This window comes from Taeniopygia guttata, chromosome 8 (assembly GCF_048771995.1).
Source record: "Taeniopygia guttata chromosome 8, bTaeGut7.mat, whole genome shotgun sequence".
NCBI classification, from domain to species: domain Eukaryota; kingdom Metazoa; phylum Chordata; class Aves; order Passeriformes; family Estrildidae; genus Taeniopygia; species Taeniopygia guttata.
In genome coordinates this window covers 2938874-2964480 of record NC_133033.1, presented here as the reverse complement: position 1 = coordinate 2964480, position 25607 = coordinate 2938874, and the positions used below count along the sequence as shown (strand labels likewise).

Genomic DNA, 25607 nt, shown 5'->3' with positions numbered 1-25607 from the left:
AATCTCCAAGGCTGTGCTTACTGTTACCTGTGGTTTGCTATAAAATGCTCCACTATTTTCCTACAGCTGGGCACAGTGGAAATGAGCAATAATTGGGAGCAGGGCAGATGACCTTCTTTTGAACTTAATGGTTCCTTTAAATTTTGATGAAAACTTATTTTTAACCTTTATCTCTATTTCTTCTCTTGGAAAGGGGGTGAAGTTTAGAGCTCTTTTTTTTTTTTTTTTTAATCCCTTGTCATTATTTGCTGAGGGAGAGAGTACAAAATTGACTCAGAAAGGAATTTTGTTCTGCAGCTTTTAAAGAGGGCAAGGGCATTGCAAGCAATGTCGATTAAAAAAAAAAAAAAAAGAAAATGAAACTATAAAGAAATACTTGACAGTGTCTCTTCTGCACTTATTGGAATATGCTGCTCAAGCTAAAAGAGAGGGCAAGAGGTAATCTGCTCTGCTATTTGCTTTTAATATGATCGTGTTTTTGGCTCCCACTACATCTAATGCTGCTTGTATCGTTCAAAAACACACCTCATTATCTCCTGGTAAATGTTGAGCTGCTGCAAAACCAATTGTAGTGGGTAGAATGCCTCTGAGGTCAGGGTGTACATGAAATATGTAAGCTCAAAATATGTTTGCAATCAGTGACAATACTGCCTGCTAATGTGTTATTGCACCATTTGTCTTGCTCTTGGTCATAAATATTTTGTTTCTTAAGCTTTAAGGCAGCTCTATATCAGAGACTAAGTTTCACATAACTGGTTTAGTCATTGTTGCTCTGACATTTATCTTGGATGCACCAACTTGTGTGTAGTCTGCTAAAATCAATACATAAAACATGTAAACTTAGTTGGAGAAGAGTGGGTGTCTTTTAAGCTTTTTTTCATATGGTAAGTAGAGGGCTGATATGAAAATCGTGCAGCTAATTTCAACAAGGTTGAGGGAGAAATTAGATTTTGCTCTCTGAGCCTCATTTTCAAGGAATGAAAAGCTCAGTCCAGGTACAATGCAGCATTTTCGGAGCATTGAACAGAATCAGTCTTTGTTCTTCAGTGAAACTTATCTGTGGAGGAGCTGCATAACTTCCTGTGAAACCCAGCCCTGCAGATGTGCTGTGCTCGTTGCCCCTCTGCTTTTCCTTCCTTTGGTCAAGGAATCAAGAATGGACACTTTGTGCTGGAGTGAAAACGATGCTGCCTGGTTTGCCCTCTGATGAGCTGGAGCCCTGCTCACCAAAGGGACATGACTTCCTGCCATTACTCTGCTGTTTGTTTATTTGTCAAGTGGAATGGGATAGCCCTCACTGAAACCAAAGCCTCCCTCCTCCAAACCCTGGAAAAAGAGGCAGCAGGTTCTCGAGCAAGTGCAAACAACCTGAACTGCATAAATGTAGGCACTAAGCAAGTGGAGAGAGTGGATGTGGTAGACAATAATTAAATAGTTTAGCTCTAACAAGCATATAACCAGAGTTCAGGAGGTAGCTGATCCACTTTAACGAGTCAGAATATCTGAAAGTGAATTGTAGCAAATTAAGACTTTAAGTGGTTAGGCTATAAACCAGAATAGAAATTGATTTTCTAATAGTCTTGCATACTCCAAATATCCTTAAGTGCTTTATGTTTTAAATAGAGTAAATGCATAGCAAAATGAATTGCCTATTATGCACCAAATAGTACATTTGTTATTAAATCCTAGAACAAGACAGATTTTACCAGTATCTTTTCTCTAATGATTTATTTAACATAACATTTACTTTCTAGAATGAAACTGTCCAGAAATCAAATCCCCATTCATGGCCCCTATGTGTTAGGTGCAGTATAAATAGAGTTAATAAGATCCCTGCTCCAAATAATCTGGGGTGTTAGAAGGCAAAAAGCACAGGGGCTAGTGAACACATCTGGCTTTCTCTGTCTGTCTCTCTATATATTTGTGTTATATTGTCCCAGCTAAGAGGGACGAATCAAGTATTTTCTGACTTGTAGATTGCCACAGAGGTGGGTGTGGGAATGACCACAGAACTCCAGTGGGGCAGGGCACGAGAGTTACAGAAGGAAGTGGGAGGAATTAGAAACTAGAAATACTTTGAGAATGAAAGAGGCCATTTGTGGAGCAAGAGAGGTCTGAGCAGAAGCGTGGCTATGTGGAGAGATGGGATTACCTATGGGATAAGTTTGTGCTGCTGCAGAGTGCAGCTAAGACTGCTGAGCAAGGTGATCTAGACTGGGGAAACTGATGACTGCAGGTCTGAGAAAAAATGAAGTGCAGAAAGAGTAGGACAAGGAGATGTGCAGAGGTGAGAGGATGGGACTTGCAATGTGTCCCATCCTAAGGGAGGATGGAAACATGCAACTACTGTCAGGGAAATGCTGGCAGAGGCATGACTGGAGAATATGAGTGCAGAGTCACTGGATTCCTGTGGAGCTGTCAGATAAATGCAATCTGATGAGACACTGAAGAGGGATGTAGCTTTGTTTTTTAACTTTTTTTTACTGGGTTTAAATTAATATAAAAGCAGAGTGATATATGTTCATAGTCTATGCAAGTGTTTTGCATTGTTTGATACATAATACTTGCCCATTTTCTCTAATTTCGCATTGGTCTAGGCAGCTTTCCCAGTAATGAGTTCCTGGCTCATATTTGTGGTGTGACATTTTTGATAAGTATTGTCTGGGTCAATCCACTGTGGAATAATGGTTTGGATGATGCACCACAGCACTGGTTTCCCAACACAAATAAGCTATAGTGAATGTTGTTTCCCTTTAGGAGGGTGATCACTATATTCTTAGGTGAAGCAACTACAAGGAGGAATCTGATTTTGTGTTTATTTAAAAGACAAAATGAGACATTTTAGGCAAAGTACCATCCATTTCTGATTAGAGGGTTTAGGGCTGTGCATAAAGGTGTTGAGCTCTCTTGCCCTTCTCTCTTTTTGCCTCATTTGGAATACATTGACGTACTGTAGGTTTGGAAGCCCAACTCAGTATAGATTTACATAAACTGCTCAGTAAAAAGGGGATTACGTGCCTTCCAAGTATATGCAAGCCATATTCATACCCCTGTATTCCCTTCTAAGCAAACAGTTTTTTAGTCTTGCTGAAATACAAGTTACCACAATAGGCTAAGCCTCTGTGCAAAGGTTAGAGCCTGAAATATGCTCTTACCCACTACATCGTGCTGTTTGTCTCTGTTATCTCATGCAAACAAGAACTTTTTTCTCCTGCTTCTTATTGATCCCAGTAGGTGAAGGAAGGAACACCTGATTTATTAGTCATTGGTCCTTTTTCCTGAGGACTCAGCATCTAAAATAAATTGAATGGGGTTAAGACTGTACTTAGACCCAGACACAATTGTTTGTGTGCCTTGTCTTTACAATAAGAAAAAACTCAGAAGCAAATTCGAAGTGTCATTAGTGTCATGCTATAAATAAACAAAATGTTGCACAGATAAGAGAATACCACATTTTCCATCTTGGAAATAGCTTACAAGCCATTAGGTGCAGGATAAGACGTAGAAGCACAGATTTAGAGAGGAAAAGTAAAGACAGGTAAGTGTTGAGGAGCAGAACAAAAAAGCAATCTGTGACGCTTGGATTTTCCATCCTGACATGAAAATATTCACTCCAGAAACATGAGGAGACACCAGTATTACCTGGTAAGATGTTGTGCCTTGTTCTGTCTGCCTCTGAAAAGCATTCTCAAGGAATGGAAAGATGACCTCAGCTGATCTGATGGCGTTTCTCCCATGATGGGAGAGCCCCAGGGGCAATTCCGGGTCCTCTGTTTCTCTCCAGGACCAGCAGGAGTGAAGTGTCAGGAGGTTGGATGGGAAACATTAGAGCACCCTGTACTTGGTGTATTCCATGGCTTGAGGCATACCTGTGGAGTCAGATATTGCAAAGAACTGCTCCTTCTGCATCTCAGATATCTCAGGAATCAGGGACGTGTAACACATTACTTCTGTGCTTTTCCTCCTTTTTTTTTTTATCTATTTTGCAGCACACAGCAGTCAAAGCATCTCCTCTGTCTGGGCTGCCTGCAGCCCAGTAGATAAGAGAGCAAACACCTCCCATAGTGACAGGGACTCATTCCAACCATTTGTTTTGAGTTGAATGGTAGCTCTTGGAAAACATGTTTTCCATTCATAAAAAGGAAAAAACTCTACTCTTGATACTTTCTAATACCATCCTCTGGAGGCTTGAGGGCCATGTGTCTCACACCCTTACTTTTGAGGTCTTGCTTTTATAGACTTTGTTTTTCACTCCCAGAGATTTATTATCCCAGTGCAGAAGCAGTCTGGCTATGCCTCGGCAGTGGAAATGCAGCCATCTATTTGCTAAGAACAAGCTTGTGGTTTACCAGAATATTTCTGTTTCCTTCTGAGGTTTCCAGCTAATGAAGGGGAATTTATCCAGTACATTTATTGACATTAAAATAAGAGTTGCAGTCCATAAATAATCCCATTGTTGTTTTAGTTTGCAGTTTAAAACATTTTGTCAGCAGCATTGTCGTCCACTGTGACTCAGCTTGTGTTTGTGCTCCTAGTATTAGAGCTGGTAACACAGGCATACATTCCAGCTGTTCCCACCAGGAAGGTTTCAAAATACATTTTTAAATAATTCCTGAGCTTTTCAGCACTGAGCACCTTGGATTCCAAGCATGGAGACAAGTTCACCACTATTCCTCTAGTGACATCTATGAAGATAAAAGCAGCCTCCAGACTCATTTCTGGGTTTTTGCAAACTCCTGCCAGCACAGAGAAGCAAGAAATCCTGTAAGGGACAGTTGAGGTGGCCAGAAAAGAGCCACCTCCTGTTTTACCCACTCCTAGGAATGCACCTGGCCCTGAACCCCCTCTAAAAGAGCCTTCATAGACAGAAGTGTCATCTTCTTAGTGGTGGATCCCTGCATTAGGAAAAGATGCAGATGCATCAAGGGACACCCTGCAGTTCCTGCACCCTTCTATTTCTGTTTTCTAGAATGTCAACCAGTTCTTTCAAATCTATCAGCCAGCTTTGCAAAAGAAGGTCTTTTAGCACGAGGAAAAAGTCAGGTCTTCAGAATTAAGGCCATAAAGAATTACATTTGTTATATTGTTTTGTTTTAATGGGAAATCCAGTGAATACAAGAAAAAATATCAAATAATTTCTACATAACACCCTCTTTGCTGGCAATACACCGTGTGTTGAATAAGACTTGATTTTTAAATATGTGAAGTAATCAAGTTTCATAAATTCTAAACTCATGGCAAATTTTCAACTTGATTAGTTGAAAAATATTTGCTCTTCTTAGTATGTTGGTTATTACCAGCTAAGTTTCTTGCAGATTTTTAAAACCTGCTTCAAAAAATATAAGGAGCCACGCCAGAAGACCTACATGCTACAGACTTCATCTCCAAAATTCCTTTGTCTCTATGATCAGTTAACTGGGGAGGGGGGGTGGTATTTAGAGTGATGTGTTTTGAATTACCTTCATTCAGAGTTTTCTATTCCGTGATGTGATGTCCAGTGCCATAGATTACACAGGAGTGTAAATATGTCTTTACAGTCACAAAAGTGTTATCTTACTGTTAAATATTCAGTAATCCAGAGCCACTTCAACAGATTATGCCTGACTTGCTTGTAAAATTTGCTTACACAGAGTTCAGCCCTGCCAAAGCACTTCTCTAGGTATTTACCTGCAGTGCTCAGCCTGCTGGCTGCCAGTCAGCTGGTACTAGCAGGAGGACAAGTGTGACACTCAAGAGGTAAAGCAAAGAAATTGGCAGGTATTTAAATAGATGTATGAGCCAGCAAACAAGAGTGGTTTTAATATTAGTAGCATTTAAATCTCAATCTCTAAACAAAAGAGGATTTACTTATTCATGGCTCAAGAATTACAAATTATTGTGGAACTGGAGTTAGAACTGAGGGCACTGGAAATTCCTATGATTCAGTGTATTTATTGTTTTAATTGTTCACATTTCCTTTGCTTTGAGGGATTTGGTCTTTGAGAGTAACATGATGGTCACTGCTACATCTGTCTTGGATTCCTTATTCCTTAAGAATAGCCCTAAGCAGAGAGTGTTACAGAAGTCTCTCATTAGGAAGGAGTAGTCTCAGTCTTTCATGTAGCTGTAGATGATAAAAGGCACTGATTTAGCACTGCTGCCTGAAAGTCCACCATACTGCTGAACTCAGTAGGTCTTGTCCAAAAAAGCCATTTCCAGAGAGCTTTGAGGACTTGTCTGTCCTTTCTGGTTAACAATAAAATCTTTTCTACTATGAGCCACTTGTAGCAAATCCTTATCCAAAAATTGAAGAGTAAGTAAAAGCAAAAGGATAAATTCAGAGATTAATTTCCTAGAGCATGTGAGTCTTCAGTATTTGAATCCAAAAGTAGTCCTGTGGCATTATCTACAAACTGGTAAGTGATCCTTGCCTGTGCCTGCACAAATAGCCATGGCCTTAGCAAGCACTGGCACTCAGCATCCTGTGTGTGTACAAGTTAATGACAGAAATGTGCAGAGTTTCTGCATTTTCACCTGCTGGCCTCACTCTCTTCAAATATAAAAGCTGGCTGGAGCAATCCCCCCAGTTCTCACTTGAGTTCTTTGGGTCCTTCTGCACCCCTCTCTTCCTGACCTACATGGAAGCAAGCTTGCATGGAGAGATTCTGAAGGGTTACTTCTCACAGCATCAGACAGCCTGAAATATATTTTACTCATGGCAAAACAAGGCCTCCTAAATTTGGGCAACGTGTGCAGCTGTAGCAGATGTTCCTGGATACACAGAAAATTTGGAATGAGGTTATGATTTGTGTTAATATCAGCTTAGCCATAGCTCAAATAATGTCCTGGAACAGAGATTATCAGTGTCCAGTTGCACCTCTGAAATACAGAGAAAAAATAAAACCCAATGAAGGGGCTCATCTCATAATCAGGTTTCAAGTGATTCAACAGTTGCATTTTGTGTGTTATATCATCCACTCATGAAAATCGTTTTAGACCTGTAGAAACAGTTTGAAAAGGACTAAGAAAATGAATGCAACAAGCTCTTATGGATTTTAATTTAAGATGGGATTACTTTTGAATTAATAAGTCCTTTAGGGATGGGATAGTAAATCATTATGGCAATGTTCAGCAACTGTGCCCTCCCTAAGCAAAGACTTAAATACTGCCCCACCTCTGGTATGTCAGGGATCTTTTTCCTCATGATAACTTATTTCCTTAATTATCTACAATTGATTTGCCTAAGAGTCATATTGAGATTATCATATTACATGAAAACTATCAAACATTGTTAATTTAAAAAAAATTTATATCAGCCAATCTTAAACCAACTGGCTATCATATAGAATTCAATAGAAAAATGAAAATTCTATCCTCCTGAATAAGATTTTTTCCAATTGGCTGGCACACAGAATGAGTTCATCATATAGATGCCAATTTACAAATATGTCCAATAATAGTAGGGGGAGCAACTGTTCCACAGCTCTGCCAGTGTTCATCAGACACAGTGACAGTAGCCACATCATTAATCTCATGGTATATTAGAAATAAAGTCACTGGAATGGAATGGTGTCAAAGGATAAATGTTTCCCCCTTTGAAAATAAACTTCTCAGTTTCACCTCATTGTGTAGCCTTTTTTTTTTTTTCTTTCCCCCTCCCCCTTTTCACCCGCCCTCCTATAAATCCTTTGGTTTCACCTGGCATTTAGGTAACAGTAGGAGACCAATATCCTGTGTCAGAGCTCATTCTACAGTTATCAGTTTAGCATACCCTTAAATCCCCACGATTGCTGTGCCAAGACCAATCCTTCCTCTGCGAGGTTAAACATATGCATTACATATTGAAACAATGTAAGTAGCATGTAATTAGCGCTGTTTATGCATTCGCACTTTAAATTATACTTCTAAACCTATGATGTTTTTCAAGGCACTTCAAGTTAGAGAGACTTAAATGAGCATTCATCTTGTCATTTTTAACTTTATTCATAAATAACCCTCTAAATATATTTGAATGGTTTATTACATTAGAGCCCATGAACTGACGTACACATTCTTCCCTAAGAGAATATAGTTCTTAATAAAACATCCTTTAAAATTATAAAACCCGTGAAGATGGCAATTAAATTTACAAACAGTGTCATCGACAACTTTGACAAAAGATGTTTGAAGAGGGGGGAGTGTTGGGGGGCCTTTTTTCTGTCTTTTTTTTTTTTTCTTTTTTTTTTTCCCTCCTCTTTTTTTCCCTTTTTTAAAAGCCTTGTTCCATAAGGATTATAGCTCCCCCGCTGTTTGGAAAAGATAATTTCACTTGTAACACTAATAACTTGAGCAGGGAGAAGGCTGGCTGGGTGAATGGAATGCACTTCACTGCACATCTTGGCTTCGCTAGAAATCGGAAACAGATGGTCCTTGCGGCTGGCTTCCCACTCGGGCCCGCTCAGTGCCAGCCTGTGGTCGTTGGCTGGTTGCTGCTGGCACTGTGTGACTTGAACATAGTAGGACAGTGGCAAAAGAAATCAAATCTTTTTCATTGAGCACCAAACTGTAATGAAATTTGACAGATCTGACATTCTATACCCAACATCTAGTTAGAATATATTAACCTTTTAGTTTTCTTGAGCTCCTCTCCTACTAGTTATGAATCTCCTTATTAAGGGGTTGTAGTGGCTCTGGAGATAGCAGGAAAGCAGCATCTTCTGCATGCCCTCTAAACCCAAAATACATATTCAAATAGTAAAGGAAGTGCAGGGCTTTTAACACCTCCTAAATTCTTCTACAAATACCCCTGTGCTAGTAATAAATAGTCATTGGTTCTTTTTGTTAATATTTAATTCTATGAAGAAAAAAGAAAATAGTAAGGTATTGCACCCCTGCGCACTCAGTATTTTCTGTGTATGTTTTGTATCCCCACCCCAATGAGGCAATGATGCCTATGATCCAGCTGCATCCAAACTGACTTTGTGATTTCAAAGAATACTTTCATTTCGAATATATGATTTTGCATTTGCTTAGATGGTACAGATTAGTCCAGGGCAGGATTCCTCCTTTCCCTCTAAAGGCTTCTCTCAATATATGCTTGATATTGGCGTTTTTAAACACCCTGCTCAGTCCTTCTTGAGGTCATGGCGGGGCACAGGGACCTCTCATGGGTGAAGAGCATGTTAAAATGTTGAACTGAGTTATGGTCACACATTAGGAAATAGTTGGTTATATTTAGACTTAAAAATAAATCGGGTTAATGTTCCTTTGTGTTTTGGTTTGATAGAGAAGCATTTTTACTAATTTTTAAAAAATGTTTGTATGTGTCATTCCTTCGCCTTCAGTCCTTTCATCTGTTCCTCCTGTTTCTTTCAGACATGAAGTCACAGCACTGTCTGTGATGTCAGTGTGTTTCCATATTGACAGACCGTTCTGTCAGAAACAAGATCTTGATGCTTGTTTCAGATGAGGGAAAAGGGGAATACAGATGGTAGGAAGAAAATCAGAGGAGTGAGAGGGGAGCAGGGAGAAACGCACGCAACAGAACTACAGGGGGAAATGCAGAGTCCAAACCAAACTTTTCCTGCAGAGGGCAAAGGACTACTTTCCCTGGTTTCAGGAAGATCATCCAAAATGTGTGTGTAACATTAAGCAACCAGTAGAAGCTTTACCATTGCACTTGTTTTGGCTTGGGAGTCCTTGAAGGTGCAGCAGCAGTGGTCACATGCTGCTTCTCTCCTTGTTTACGCCTTCAGCAACAGCAGATCCTCTTGATTGGAGCCAGGATTATACGATTTCCAAAAGCTAGAGTATACTCGTTGTCAGCAACTTTGCATCAGTTCAGGGGCTGCCCAAAAATCAACTGCCTGCTCTCACGTGGCTCTTGAACTAATTGTCGCTGTTCGAGATAAGGAAATCCTCCTTGTAACTCATCGAAGTTGAGGCTTCCCAAGGAAAACGCCTCCAAAATTAGGAACAGATCTAAATCACACTGTTGCAATGAGCTGAAAAGGTTCTGAGCAATTGCAACTGGAGAAGCAGGGGGAAGTAAAGGGAACAAAGAGAGGGTTAATGAGCAATGGGTACCATGCAAGTAATAGATAATCTAATAACTAGGTCTAAGATCCTAAAGATGTGTCTGGCACTGGGAACTGCCCGCAGTTCTGCCGCGTTTCTTGTACTGATGTGAATAGTAGAAGCCAACATTTGGAGAAGCCACCCACTATGCCAACATTTCTAATGCTCTCATGCATTCGGTTTCCAGTAGACTGTAAAATGCCAGCTTGATACAGTCATCTGAATCAATATACTTTATTAGCCTTTTTTTAGTATCCTTTGCTAGTTCCATGTACTTGATAGGAACAACAGTATTTTCATCCAAACTTGCAGCTAAGGGAAGATAGAGGGGCCTGCTTGTGCGAGCTATGGCAGGTAAATCTGCTCAACAATTAAGGAAATTATTTGTGGGTAGTTGGCCACTTCTCCAGTAGGAAGTTGGAGAGAAACTGGCAAGTACTTCAATCCATTGCTTAAGGCCTAAAGCTGTCAGAAAACAGATCTCCTGCAGCCCACAACACACACACCTAAGTTATTTCCAACTTGAAATAGCACTCTATACTGCAAGCATTTTTATTTTGCAGCTGTATCTGCACAAATGTCAATGCCACACGAAGGCTTTCTCTTCCTTTGAAACAGATCTGATTTAGAAGCAAATATCTTTGTTGCTTATTAGTCTTTGGAAGGCATCGTTTTGTCCCAACACTATTCACAGGGAGTGTTGTGCAGAATGCTGATTGACAAGAGTTAAATTCAAAACATGTAGCCATTTTCTGGTGTGTGTTTTTTTTCCTGATTGAAGGAAAACTACTTAGATGTTTGTTTCCAAAACGGCATCTGTCAGCAATCAAAGGGGAAAAATTGCATAAAACAAATGCAATTGTTTGGAGTAGCATTTCCTGGATCATGTTAAATGCTTGATTTGCTCCCCATTATGCTCACCAAATAATTTTATTTTCCACAATAATTGCAATATTTAACATGTTGTATTTAATCTTGTTTTAATGCTATTAACAACAGCCGTTTATAAAAGGAGTAATTGCTCTACGGGTAAGAACCCACCATCCTCAGCATCAGAAAGAACAATGGCAAAGTTAACTGCACCTAATTGTTCTGAATTTAAAACACTGTTAACCAACAGCACTCCTCATTTCTTTGCACATAACCACTCCACTGTCAGGAAGGAAATGGTTTCATGCTTCTGTCATTCATAATCTGAAAAGTGTATGTTCTAAAAAAAATATTTAGTTGGTGTGTTTACAATTAATATTGGGAGGTAAAATCATATGTTGGTATAGGAAGAAGTGGTTAATACAGCAACCAGAGAAAGTTTATCAGCAGATCTCTAACTACATCAGGTGCTAAAACCCCATATAGAATACAGATTCATCAGAACTTGCCCAGAATGACATGCAGCACAACTGGGTATGAAATACTAAATAAATAATAAGCAGGGTGCGTAAGATGATGGGTTTAAGAGGTAGGAGCAGAGAGAGCAGCAGAAAATTGAATCTGACACCAATTCAAGGGCTGATTGTTACTAAGAGTTTTGCTTTATATTTTGTGTGACTATTTGGAAAGGGAGGGTTTTATCCCAATAAGCAGTGAGACTGAAAGGACAGGTAGTGTTAGCAAACCTGCAGAAGCAGAAGACAATAAATACTTTGGCTAGCCAGAGCAAGGACAGTTCCTGGCACAGTGTCCATTTTTTTTTTTTCTGGACTCAAAATAAAACTTAACACTTCCCATGCTAGTCAGTCCCTTTTCTGTAAATAGCAATGGGATTGTACCTGCTATCTGGAGCTAAAAGTGCAAACTGGGATGCTGTAGTAGCATAGATCATTCACTGATGTGTAGTCCAAACAGATTGTAAAACTGGGGCAAAAAAAACCCAAACCCCTGCATATTACTCTAGCAGTTCATGCTTACAGTAAATCATTTGCTTATCATCTGGCACATCACAGAAATGCAAGGGTATTATTGAAGCTCAGTAAAAGTTAGTTCTGTCCTGTACTGAATGGCAGTTCTGTAATCTGTGCAGCCCAGAATTACAATTTTGCTGGGGCCAAATAGTCAAACAACAGTTAATACACAAAATAATCCAAACAAGAATTGTGCACCCACGAGCTCCTCTTTCTCATACAAACAGAAATGAATATTGTTTAAAATCGAGTGGATGTTTTTAATACATTTTCCTCTTGTGTCCAAATCACAAAAAGATTTGTGGAGTGTAGCTGTTTCTGAGTGAGCGAGTTGTATCAGCCATAGCTCCGCAGCCCTAAGAAATATTCCTGGCGAGAGTGTGTTTGCCAGTTCAGAAGTTCATTTTTTCGAGCACTTGAGGAAAGGCTCTACTGTATAGGCTGGAGTGCCCTGTCAGGGACTGTGGTGGTCACAGCCGAGCAACCGTCACTCCGTGTGACACAGCGGGGTGATTTAAATGGAAAGCATTCACTGCCTGCTTAATAGTCAGCTGTCACAAAAGTAATACTTCAGTTGGGTTTACAGTGCACCAGGAGAAGTGGGAAAATGAGATGAGAAAATCTATGATTATCTCTGGCTTTGCTAGGCAGGAAAATATTTTAAAATCAGAAAACGTGATTTCATAACTTTTCAAAAGCAGTTTGTTTTGGGGCTGTCTTTTCCCAAGTTATCTGTCAATTCCTCGCGTAAATTTTGAGTGTGGCAGAGAAGTTTTGCAGGAGGGAGAAACAAACCGCTGTGAGTTTGGCAGATGTCACCTGATGGCATTAAGAAATGTAACATTAAAAACCAAATTTAAAAAATATTGTAGCAAAATTATATTTTACAAATCTATGAAAAGGGGACTGTTCAGCTCTTAGAGGGCACTTTGAACCTTTATATGAAAAGTCATTCATTCAAACAATATGATCTGATATCTAAAATCAAGAAGCAATAAATAGGCAAAACTTGAGCGTCTCAAAAAAACATGACAGATCATTTGATTCCTTCAGAAAGAGTCTATCACTGGATCGAGAAATTAACTTGGACAGTTTATACTTTTGTTTTGCCTTTCACTGCTTTAATTATTATATGCACATTATGAAAGAAAGAAAGACGCAATCTTTTTTCTTTTCTTATTCTGTCTTTTCCCCCCCCAGTCACGTACATGAGAAAAGTAGCTGCGATAAACAGATACTGAATCAGACTGAAAGTCTTTAAAAAAAAAACACCCAAAACATTGCATGATAGTCTCTAAGCAGTTCCATCTGTCAAGCAGAAATTTTAGGCTAATAGCCTGTGGCGATCTCCCTCCACAGTCCACTACCTGCCTTTGTCCTATTAAATCTCTTTATTCTTCTTAAAAATAAAGAAGAGGAAAGAAAAACCTTGCAGACCAAAATCATCTGAGTGATGAAGCCCTAATTTTGACCGCCTCTCTTTGATGTTGAGCAGTGGGTTCTTATTTAAAAAAAAAAAAAAGAGTGAGTGAGAGGGGGGGAGAGAGGGAGAGAGAGAGAGAGAGGAGAAGACAGTGCTAGGAGCAGATGACTTTTCATCTCCACTTCACCTTGCCACTGGGTCTGTGAGAGATTGGTTCATTGTCAAGGAGATTTTTTTTTTTTACCCATGATTCCATATGGTATGGACCGGGCTACATGTTGCCCAACATGCCAGTGCAAATGTTTTCTCAATTAGGTGTCTTATCTCCCGTGAGTTAGCATCAGATGAAGCTTGCTGACAGCATAATGGCAGGGAAAACCTCCGACGGCTCCATCAAATGGCAGCTCTGCTACGACATCTCGGCCAGAACTTGGTGGATGGTGAGTTGGCAGCAGGGCTGCTTTTTTTTTTCTCCCTTTTCTACTTTCCCTCCCTCTTTGACAAAATGTCCCAGACCTCACATTTATCAAATTAACATTTGATTTTTTTCACACTCTTCAGTAGAGCAGCCTCACACTTGTCCCACTTGTGTGCTTTCCCCTGTGTAACAGGAGACTGTTAATGTGCACTACAGTTTCCAGAGGAAAGCTTTTTCAATTCTCCTTAAGGGAAAAAAAAAAAAAAGTATGCAAAGAAGTAGTTTGAAAAAGCCTTGTTGTGCAGAGTAACTTGTCTCAGTCGGCTGCCTAACGCTCAGTTTGTTTTATTTTATCTGCTGCTTTCCAGCGTCCGTGTGCGCGTGCATTTTTTAGCATGCAGTATTTAGTAAAAAGGGAAGGTGGAAAGTTCAGTCCGTTACAAAGCGAGTCGATCCCTGTAAAAGCCTGGAACGGTGCGGTCGTGGCGTGGTGTAAAATCATCACGTGTGAAAGGAGCGCGGTTTGCGAGGTGCTGCCGTTCATCCGAGACCCCGATCTAACTTTTCCCTCCGCTTGTTTGCGTTAGAACAGGTTCCCGGGCTGTGCTGACCTGGAGCCATGTGTTACAGATCCCACATAGTCTGGCTCTAGCTGCTTTTGGGCACAATTAAAGTTTCAATAAAGTCCCAACGTGCTCCGTAGAACGAGTTAACTAGCATGTCATGGTCAGCCGGGCCAGACAACCTTTGACATCTTGAATCTATAAGAGGTATAGTGAGTTAGGAGGATGCACAATAGCCCATTGTAGCAGAAGATGCAAGTCCTGTTGCGAGGAAGAGAGTCCTCAAATCATTACTGCCCTCGTTAGCGTGTTGTCCGTTAGGGATTAATTCGTTAGCAGCGCATTTTTAGTTTTCTGTAATTATTATTCTTGTGGCAAGCGTGAATTCTTCCAGTGAGAGGAAAAGTTTGCTGCCAGGACAATGAATGTATTATCCGCTCCTAACTGGACCGTGAACCTCAGCTCATTTCACATAGATATCAGTTAAAAAAGGACTGGCGAGTGGAATTACAAAACAAGGCATGATCACTTTCATTGTATGATACGCTGAAACAAGTCGGGGGCTTTCCCTCCCCCTCGCCACCCCGGACCAATTTTGGTATCATTTGGAAAGTTTAAGACCTCAGAGGACTTGAAAGACTTTAAAAGTGAGATCCGGAAGGATTTTATTCTGCAGCTTGGTGGTAGCCATTGTGTATATCATGTGGCTTGTCTTTAAAGGTGTTTGGGCTCGGGGTTTTCCGTTGTTTTTTTTTTTTTCCTAAACTCTTAATTTTTTTAAGCGTCTGTTAGAGGTTTGCCAGTGGTTGCCAGTGAAATGTAACATGCAGTGTTTGGTTAATGGGAATAGGGAAGGCTAACCACTTTACTTATAGTACTGATTTTCCAATTAGACTTTCTGCCAGGAGAAGTTGGAGGGGGAAGGGGTATTTGCATGCACATAAACTGTTGATTATTCATGTGACTTTTTTTTAGCTTGTTAAACCCCTGTAAATAAGGCTATTGATTTTTACTTATCATTTTCAAAACAAAGTTTTTCAAGTACCTGTTTTAGCCACAAGATTTATATCATGCTGTGATTTTGCCTTATTCCAAGCCATTTGTATATTTTATTACCACTCCTCTTTTATCGTGTATCGGCTGCTTTTATGATGAGATACGTCCGTGTTTATTATTTAATAAGTATCCTCAAATGTTACTAGGCAGTTATTAGCACTCTAGAGAAAGTGTCTAAGGAAGTTTCATTTCAGTCCCATCTATTTCACAGATGTTTTAGTGCTGTGAATATAATATGTAAAAATCCTGGAAACATTTAGTAATGCACTTGCCTAAAAATAAACAGTTTTATAACCACACATGCTGTTGTTTAGATTAAACATTGCAGAAAGTTCTCCTTAAACTTGAACGTCACACCATTTATTTTCTAACAGAAAAAAAATCACTTAAATAGCCTTTTTTTAGAAGTTGTGGTAGATAAGAGACGTTATTTTTAGCTGAAGTGAATAATTCAAGATCTTTACAATAGATGTGTTAATTGCAAATAATTTCCATACAAAGTTTCAATTATTGATGGAGTAATAAGCAGTTTTTCATACATTATGAATCTAAAACACACAACAAAAATAGAATTTTTTTTACCCCCCCCAAAACCTCATCCCATTTGCCACATTCTTTTCATCAAAAGTAAGCTAGAGAGCAGATTTTAATGTTTTAAAGACAAATAAAGCTTTGAAAATTACCTCATGCATCGTCTGGCTGCACAAAATCTCAGCTGCACAGTGCTAAACTTCGGTTTGGTACTGCCAGCATACAAAGAGATGAGTGAATACCCCTTGCACCCATATGGACTCAGCTGCCAGCACTGGGATATGCAATTTTGCTTTTTAATGAATCGTAAACAATTTGTGTGTCAAGCGAGGGAGTTTGTTTTTTTCCTGGAGCAGGTTCTAAATCCATTTGAAGCTATAGCTGTGTACTGTACTGGAGCATTATGCCCAAATTTAAAGGTTCTGTGTCAGTGGGATGAAAAGACCTGTTATAATGAAAGAAACGGCTTTATAAAAGGCTGGGTGTAGTAATCTCTCTCTTTCTTTCTTTCTTGCTTTCTTTCTTTCTCTCTCTCTCTGTCTCTCAACCTCACACTCTCCCTCTTTCACCCCAGTCTATAGCATGTTTATAGCCAGCTCTGGAGATAATGGAGATTGGTTGATTGCATGATTAGTAAAATGAATGGATTTTAGCATTGGGCAAAGCAGCTTGCAATTTTGAAAGGTGGCTTTAAATTGCAGAGTTCTAATTTTGACCTTATTTTCTTTCATAGATAATCTTTATTAATGCTCTTTTAATTCATTTTTCCTCATCACAGCTAGTTTTTCTCCCCAGCCATCTGATGGAATGGCTAATATATTTTATCTTACTTGCCAAAATAGAAAGAAGTCAAAGTAAAAGAAAAAATGTTATTTCTCTTTCTTGTAGATAGTTGTAAATGTTTCTATTCCAGCAGAAGCTGAAGGATTTGTACATTTCAGTAATAATTGCATATGTTACTGTTTTAAGGCGCTCTTACACCTAATCTACTTTTTTAATGCTTTAATCAAGTAAATGCAGTAACAGTTATTATTCTGTCTATATTGTAATGTGATGTTTTAGCCTGAAAATTCCCCCAAATGCTGTAAATTTATGTAAGAATGAGTTATATTTATTTTTAAAATATATCTATAATAGCAAATAATTTAATTGATATAGGAGCCTGAAGATACAAGGTGAATTTGTTGGAAAAATTATTATTGTTTTGTTTTCATTGACACTTTCAATTGAAATTTGCTGCTGTCATAGAGACACTAAAGGGTTAGTTATAGAAAAGTTTCAGTACTCTGTCTTGCATTTGTAACAAATATGTGCAGCTGTGCTACTTTTATAAACATTTATTTCAGACTGATTATTTTTTTTAAATTATTTGCTCTAGCAAGCCAGTATGATGTGACCATAATATGTTTAATAAGGGATTGTCTGCAAAATTCCTTTGCACGGGGTTATTGAAATAGATGTGCAGCAAAGGTATATACTGGAGGGAAAATCCTCCATGGCAAAACAAAACTAAAGATCCCAAATTGGGCCAAGTTCTGCTCAAGGTTTATGCTGCCACCAGCCTGAAGTTGCTGCGTTGGGAGGAGTGGAGCAACTCCAGGTTTGCTCACCTGAATGACTGAGTTCCAACCTGGACCCAAAACTTGAGTTATCTCTGTCCAGTTTCAAACCCCCAAACTGTGCTCTTTGTGAGACATCTGAAGGGGGAAAAAAAGCCTCATTAATAAATAAGAAGCCATTTCAAATGACTCCATGTATGAGCAAACTGCTGTTATTGAATGCGACAGTTAAAGCAGATCTTCCAGTCATTTCCAAAATAATTATTTTCTAATTTTACTGTCCTGCTCTCGATCCACAGTTCGGTGTGAATGTCTTTATTTTCTGTCGAAGCCATGAGTGAAACCAGAATTTATTAAAAACAGGCAGCCTAGATTTAAAATGGTCATTTAATTGCTTTAAAGGTTCTTAACATCATTTTTTTACTGGAGCTTTTGGTGACTACTTTTCTTCCACACCTCTGTTTATTCAGAGGAATAGCTGGAATTGCTCAGGTAATTAATGCAATTTAAAAAAATATGAAAATGTCAAAATGTTGCTAGGATTTCCATCAATTAAGAATTAATAGATTCCTCACTATAAATCTCATTGCAAATTAAAATAAAAATGATGGCGCATCTAATAGATATTTAATTTCATCATATGGAAAGTTAATTGGCACTGCCAAAATATGCAAAAAAGTATTTTTTGTTTAAATCACTGAGCGTATCTATGCACACTCTTAGTCCAAGTTTATCATGGTAATCCCCACATGCTGTTGAACTGTCTGTGGCTTTGCTGATTTGTGCTTCTTACTTATGATTTACGGTATATCAAAAGGCATACATGTAGCAATAATTATCCTGCTCCTGTCCCTATAAAAATAACAAAGTGTGAACAGTGTAATATTGCAGCATGGATTTCCTTTGTTTTATACAGTAACTCTTGTATGTTCATATGCTGCTCAGCTGCTGTATAAATATTTTTAATAAAATTATTCCTTGTCTATCAGAGCTGCTAAATTCTCTGTATAGCTTAAACACTTTAGTGCATTGTTATACATATTCTATATTATCTTCATTTTCTATAAGCGGCCTCTTTTTGCTTACAAGTACTTGTCTTAGTTGTTTTCTACTCTTTTTCCTTCACCTGTCCTGAATATTGCCATGAATGTTTCTAATTTAAAGCCAGAGGAGTCAGTGGCTGATTAGAAGACAGGAAATTGGAGGATTAAACTGTCTGGTTGAACTTCCTTTACTTATCAGTACTGTGTAACTCACACTGGATTATAAACTCATTGGGACAATTTCTACAGTGTATCAGTACTTCCGTTTTCTTAGTCTTTATTTTTGTGGAGAAAGTACAGAAAATAGGGAAAGGGGGCAATTTGCAGGTAAAACCAAATACTTTTTGATAACACTGAAGCACTGGAAGTTTTACTTAAATTTGTACAAATGTCTTGAGGTATGATAATTCATTCAATTTTAAGTCATGCAGATCTATAATATAGATTTTAAATTCAGTATGTAAACAACCAAGCAACAGATACTTTCGGGGAGGGGGAGGGAAATGACATCATTTTAGTAAGAGGAGAATGCGCCATGTTAACCCTTGTTCAACCCCCTTCCCCTCAGAAACTTCCACATCTGTTGTGACACGACAGTGTAGCTGTGGGACAGTCTGGGGGAAGGCTGGAGAGAAAAGCCTGTTTATCCAAAAAACATTTGTCTGGGCTCCCAGCACTGCCCACTGAGCCAGGAGCTGGAGACGTGACGTCCTCGCTCGGCGTTGGCCGGGAGGAGGACGTTGTGGAGGTAGCTGTGTCACCAGGAGGAAGGGCACAGCTTTGTCCCCTTAAGGGCCAGCTCATTCTTGCTAGTGATCCCTATGTCTGATTTCCAGAGCTCATCACATTGTGAAATCATTGTGATAGTTGGGAAAGCCAGTAACAGCACGATCTGGAGGGTCTGTGTTGTGAAGGATGAACAGGAGATCTTCCAAGCTCAGTCTGTGCTGTACCTGAGGGGTCTCTGTGCTACCACTCACCATCATTTAATTTTACACACTGGACTGAGATCGGAAGGTGTCAAAACTGTGATTAAAACCGGAGGACATAGACACTACCTGAAAGGTCTAACATCTCAATTTAAACCTAATAATGTACACCAGTTTAAACACCAGCACTGGATCTTTAAATGTACTGGGATGCTTGTGATGATTTTTGGCAGTCTGGCCTTTACACTTTTGGCAAGTCCCTCACTATACTGGGAGTATTGTGGAAATGGAGATGAAAATATAAGAATATTCTGAAACTTTTTGCTGCAAAGATCCCTGTAGTTTCTGTACAAACAATCTGAAACTTTTTACAAATAAAGAAATAGATATTTGCTTTCCTTAACTTCATATGAGAGAAAAAAGGTAAAATTTTTGGTTTATTAAAAGGTTCCCATGCTTTAATCCCAGAGTGAACAGAATCTCACTGTGCTGCTTGAAGCATCCCTCGCCCTCAGATGTGGTCACTCACACTGACTAATATTTAAAGATTATTTTGGGATGAATAGAGTTGTTTCTCCATTGACATTTGAAGACAAATATTCTGGTACATAACAGCATGGCTTGGACTGATAATATTTTTATTATTTCCATTAGTGTCATTAGAAACCTCTTTCACAAGTGCTGCAGGTAATAGTTACAGAGCTCATTTCGGGTGCTCAAACTCTTTTTACGTGTTCAAACACACACTTTGCACATGGAATACACTCATACTCTATCCACCCACAAAAAGCAGAGGTCCTGCTACACTCCCAAGAAATTCAACTGATCTTGGGGCAGGAGAAGCCAGTCTAAGTGAGGATCAGGTGCTGCACAAACCTGCAGTGACTCTGTTACAGAAAGGTTTTATCCCTTACATTCACCGCAATGGAGATCTCTGGATCTATTTTCCATAGAGGATATTAATGAAGAGTAATTCTCAGTAAGATAAAAATCATTAGAACAGATTAAATAGATGTGTTGACTAGTGGAGTGAGATTCAAAATATTTTGCCTGTATAAGCGTATCTGTTGTTCTTTGGTGGTTTGTTTTTTTTTTTCAGAGGCTGTGAAACACAAAGTTAGCAATACAAGTAGGGATGGGTGGAAGTGTTGGATAGTACAGATGGCACTATAAGCTTGTAGGCTCTTACTACCCATAATTGCAATGCCCTTGCTTTCAAAGGAGTGCAGGTTGCCCTTGATGTACACAAACAGCCATATTAATTTCACAACCCAATTGGAGTCACACACACGGATTGAGGTTGTCAATAGGAGCAGTGTGGAAATTAAGAGCACAAACAGTGCTCTCAAATAGGCCTTTCTGCTTTAAACATGACTAACTCAAAAGGCACAGGGTGTACATGGTCACTGACAGGGTACTTCCATAACTGCGAGTCTGTGAGTAAATTACAGGGGAGTTTTCTTCTTTTTTTTTTTTTTTTTTTTTAATCTGGAATTCAATTAGTCTGAACCTGATTCTGCATGGAAATATACTGCATGGTAAAGAAAATGGAAAGTAGAACATGTCTTATTGGTTTATGTCAAGGGAATATAAAGAGTATTCCAAAGTGACCCAAGTTAACCTTTTGTGTTCAATAAGAAAAGAAAAAAATCTGCCTCATTTGATCATTCAATCAATATTTATATTTACTTTCAAGAACAAATAGAGACAACTTGCATGTGTACTTCTCTTTGCCAGGGTTTTTTACAAGAAATTTTCTTTTGTAATTTTATTTGAAAGAGGGTAGGTTAAGAAGAATGGGTTAAATGGATTATTTAGGGCAGTGACTGAAAGGTGAATCACCAGGGTTTTACAAGAGCACAAACGGCACGAGTCTTCAAGGATTATAAGCAAACACAAGTAAAACTCAACTTTACTCATGATCTGCTGCTAATGAGGACTTGCAGTTTAGACAAATTAGGACTTGTTGCTTCCTCTCCTTTTACCTTGGTTTCTGAAGGAAATCAGCTCTCTATCTGCCATGTGCATGGAATGAAATTAGCACAAGGCACTACTTAATACACACAAGGGCCTCCCTCTTGTTCAAAAATCAATTAATAATGCTCAAACAATTTTAAAGAAAATAGTAACTTCTTTTACAAATTATAACTGTCTCACCTGATTTTAAGATGCAACTTTTTCATTATGGAGATATGTACAGTTGTTGAAATTTGTTATTTTTCTATAGGCACCCATTCTTTTGTTCTTAATTAAGTTTTTTAGGTATTCCACACAAATGGGAGAAATACCTTCCAGGGAAGTATGAGGGCATGTAGGAAGACGACAGAGACGTATAATGTTGGGAAAGCCATGGTGAGGGCCTGGCTCCTGGCGAGCAGTGACCTTTGGCAATTTCTAACATAAATTTGTGTCAAGAGCTGAAAGTGTAAAGAATAGAAGGAAGAGGATGGATCAAAGAGTGGGTGCTCAGTACCAGCTCTGTAAAGGAGTCTGAAGGGAGGGCAGACAGGTTTACCTTGGTTTCTGTGATCTGAGAATGTTCCCTGGCATTAGGAAGAGCAGTGTCCAAGAGATCACACCTGAGCAGAGAAAGTGAACCACAGGATGGGTTTTTTTTTCCTTCTCCAATCACTCCTTGAAGTTGTTTCTTTTCCATTACTTAAAATCCCATTCAGTAACATATGGGCTACCAACTGCTCAGGTCCTTCAGTAACTGGACCACTGCACAGACAAGTTCGTGGTTTATTTTCCTCTCTTTGGATGCAGAGGCAGGGTTTGAATTGCAGAGCAGTTCCTCATTTGCCCAAGCTCTTCTGCACTGGGGCAACTGCATAGCAGGAAGCCAAAGAGCCAAAGAACAGCAGCAGAGGCTGAACAGAGCAAGGCTCTGTGGCAGCTCCACCAGATGTCCCCCAGAACCAGCAGTGCAAGCACTTCTGATTGCATCTGCTCAGTTCCAAAATCTTCGGGAATGTTTCAGGGAACTTTGCTGTAAACTCTGTCCAGTGGTAACTGAGAAAAGGAAAACAATGAGGGAAAATGTGAAGACCAGGCTGACATTGTGCCCCTGTGGCACAGGAATTCAGAAAAGCCTGATGCTCCACTGGTCATGTCCCACAGCTCTGCATCCTGCTGTCTCCCACTTGGAGCTTGACTACGTGTGGTTTCACAGCACCTTAACCTCCCTCCTGGAGCCAGCTGTCCTCACCTCTGAATGGTGCAGCCCACCTTTCTCTTACTTGCCCCAGTTTTTTAATCTACTCCTTAATCATGGAACTCATACTTCATAAACCCCCAGATCTTTGCAATACTGAAATGCAGAGAGCCAGGGAAGAGCATAAAGCCCTAATGAAAAAAAAAATATTTTATCTAGTCAAAAAATGAGTTATTGACTGCTTAAGAACAGAGAAATAGATGGGCTGGGGACTTTTATTTTCCCTTGCAACAGAATAAGGGGCTAGAGCCAAAACACATGGAAGCTGTACCCTGAAAAGCAGTGTGAGACAAGGCCTTCTGGAATATGAGAAATACAAACTGATAAGGGTGGAACAGCAGAGCTGCAGAGTTTTGAGGATAGTGACAATTTCAGTACAATGCAAACATCTGTTCATGTACTCTGGATTGAAATACTCAAACACCTGCACTCCCACATACATGCTCATGGCTGCAGATTCATTTATTCTAACAAGTTTTCCTGGGTGCACACTCTGGGACAGGTGTGCATGAGCTTGGTGTGGAGTTGTTTGTATGCTGAAGGTGTTTGCACCTGAGAAATGCAGGTGCCTGCTTTAAATGTGTGTTCTCACAAGCAGATGTGCAATGTGTTTCCCTTGGTTTCTGTACAGGTCTGCCAAAACTATCACTTTAATTCCTTCATGTCTCATCCTCCCCTTGTATGGAGTAGAATGAGAAAACTCACCTCAGAATGGGTGTTAGATGGTAATTAATAGGTTTTTTAAAATATCTGTAGATGCTATAATTGCAGTAATTGCCTTATTTAAAAATAAAATTTATTTGTGAATATAAGGGCTTGCAGAATTAGGGAACTAAAGACAGGAAAGACTGTGAGTCTTTCCATCTCCCAGCAGTCTGTTTTTTACTGTTTATTTATTGCTGACTTTTATTTTGCCTTTAAGCCAAACACTATGGGTTACTCATATAGCATATGCTTCTTCACTCTGCACACAAGTAAAAGCAGTGATCTCCAAATCAAGATAATATTTTAATAAATCTTGACTGAGGATGCCTGAAGTGGTACGAATGCTCACACTGTGTAAGACTCAGGCATCTCCGTGCCTGCCACTGTTTCATATTAAGTAGGAGTTTGGTAAATTGGGTGGATTACTGAGATTTCATTAAAAAATAAATGTACAATTATTTAGATGAATTTTTCACATATGCTTGTGGGCAAACAATTTTTGATTAGTTGTTGACATATAGTACACACAGTGCGTGTGTGTGTGCGTGTGCACATGTATATTTACATGCACGATATATAAATAAAATACAGACAGTAATGCAGTGTTAGGAAAGTCCACTAGTAGTCATTAATTTGACAAGACTTGTATAGGATGAGACAAATGATCTTCCTCAGAGTGAAAAATTGTTTTCACTACATCACATTAAGACATTTATCCAATGAGCAGCGTAAGAGCTCAGGAGCAAGCACAGCTCATCTCAGCTCTCTTTACCTACCTCTTTGTAGAAGCTCCTCTTCCAAATGATGCCGTGGAGGAAAAAATGTGTAATGCCTGTTACTGGCCTGGGGTTGCAGGATTTGCATCAGTGGAAGGAACTCTCTCCGTTTAATTTTAATTAGAAATCAGGTGGTAAAGCTGGAGAAAAGATCTGTAAAGATCTGAAGTGTCTGAAGAGGAGTGGCTTGAATAACACTGTATTAGTCATGAGGCGAGGAAGGAAGAATGTTGTCGTGATTTGAAAGTAACATTGTTCAGTAAACGAAGATGTGTGAAGCACTTGCTAAACTAAATTAGTTCTGAGGATTGGTGCGCGTTTGTGTAACTCTGTTCATTGAAGCTTTGAACAATTGTGAAGGAGAAAACAGAAATTCATTTATTAAGTAAAAAAAAAGCTCGAATTCTCTTCTGGTGGTGTTTATCTGCAGTGATTCAGCTGTGTTTTTTCATATTTTAGACAGAATAATTAATTAGCAAATAAATAGACACAGTACTGTGTAAGCCTCTGAATTTTATTTCAAGGTGCCAATATAACAAAGATTTTGCTTTCTCTCACAAAAACAGAAGCTGTAGAGAAGTTTTAGGACCCTCTGCTCCTAATTTTTCTAAAGAAACCGTTCCTTAACAGATGACCTTTTCCTAATGCATGGATTCATTATGAAAAAGGGTAAATCTTGTGGCCTGAGTGTCCTCTGTAGAATATAATTGAATAATTGTAGCCATATACTTCATATTGTATTATCTTGCAATTCATTTTTCTAGGAGTTGGTGCTCCGACTCTTACTGGGGAGGGGGGACAGGATCTGCACTCTCAGGTCATGTTCTCACCTTTTATTGCACCCCTGAAACCCACCCATCTACCCGGGATCTTTACCTTTGTGCCACTACACTTGTTGCTGTCTTACTCAGTTAAGAAGTACAAATAGCCCCAGCATTGCCAGCTGCAGTCCCAGGCTGGATCATTACTCCAGATTTGAGGTTAATCAACTGCAAATTCCATTAGCTTCATACAGAGTGAAAATAAAGAACAGACGGTCTCGCATGTGAGCCAGAAGTCAGGTGCAGCACAATACGGCCAGCCTTCAGGTAGAGGGATTTTTTTCCCTTTGGCCAACACCTCTGAGATCATACCAAAGGAGCAGATCAAAAAAGATTTTCATGAAAGTTTTATAGACTAGCTTTTTTTTTTTTTTTTCCACTTCCCTTTTCTCTCAATTTCCAATTGCAAACGTTAGCTCTTTGCTTGGCTCTGGTGGCATTTTAACCCTTTTTTCTGCTAAACACTATGGAAAGCTGTTGTTAAGAGTTATAGTCTCAGGCACCTTATGTTCTTTGCCTATTTGTTGATTATGTGACTTTTTTTACTGCTTGAGGAAGCGCTGGGTGAAGTCTGGGTGGGATAGGGGGGAGCTCACTGCTGAAGACCCATTTACTGAGATTCAAGTGCTGACA

General features: G+C 39.2%; 1 protein-coding gene and 1 long non-coding RNA gene across 11 annotated transcripts in view; one reads left to right on the top strand and one right to left on the bottom strand.

Moving 5' to 3' along the window:
* LOC121470361 (uncharacterized) overlaps positions 1–21957 on the bottom strand; it is a 60320-nt gene extending 38363 nt beyond the window's left edge. The window contains exon 1 of the long non-coding RNA XR_012057084.1: positions 16080–21957. This is a non-coding gene — a long non-coding RNA (uncharacterized lncRNA). The remainder of the gene's footprint in view (positions 1–16079) is intronic.
* Positions 11520–25607, top strand: part of NFIA (nuclear factor I A) — a 350804-nt gene continuing 336716 nt past the window's right edge. For 2 of the 10 annotated variants that reach the window (XM_030278569.4, XM_030278567.4), the window contains exon 1: positions 11526–13799. In XM_030278569.4, the coding sequence (XP_030134429.1) occupies positions 13704–13799 (96 nt within the window). In that variant the 5' untranslated portion in view covers positions 11526–13703. Of the gene's footprint in view, positions 13800–25607 lie in introns of all 10 variants that reach the window. The other 8 variants (XR_012057082.1, XM_030278568.4, XM_030278570.4 and 5 more) reach the window with 8 other exon arrangements.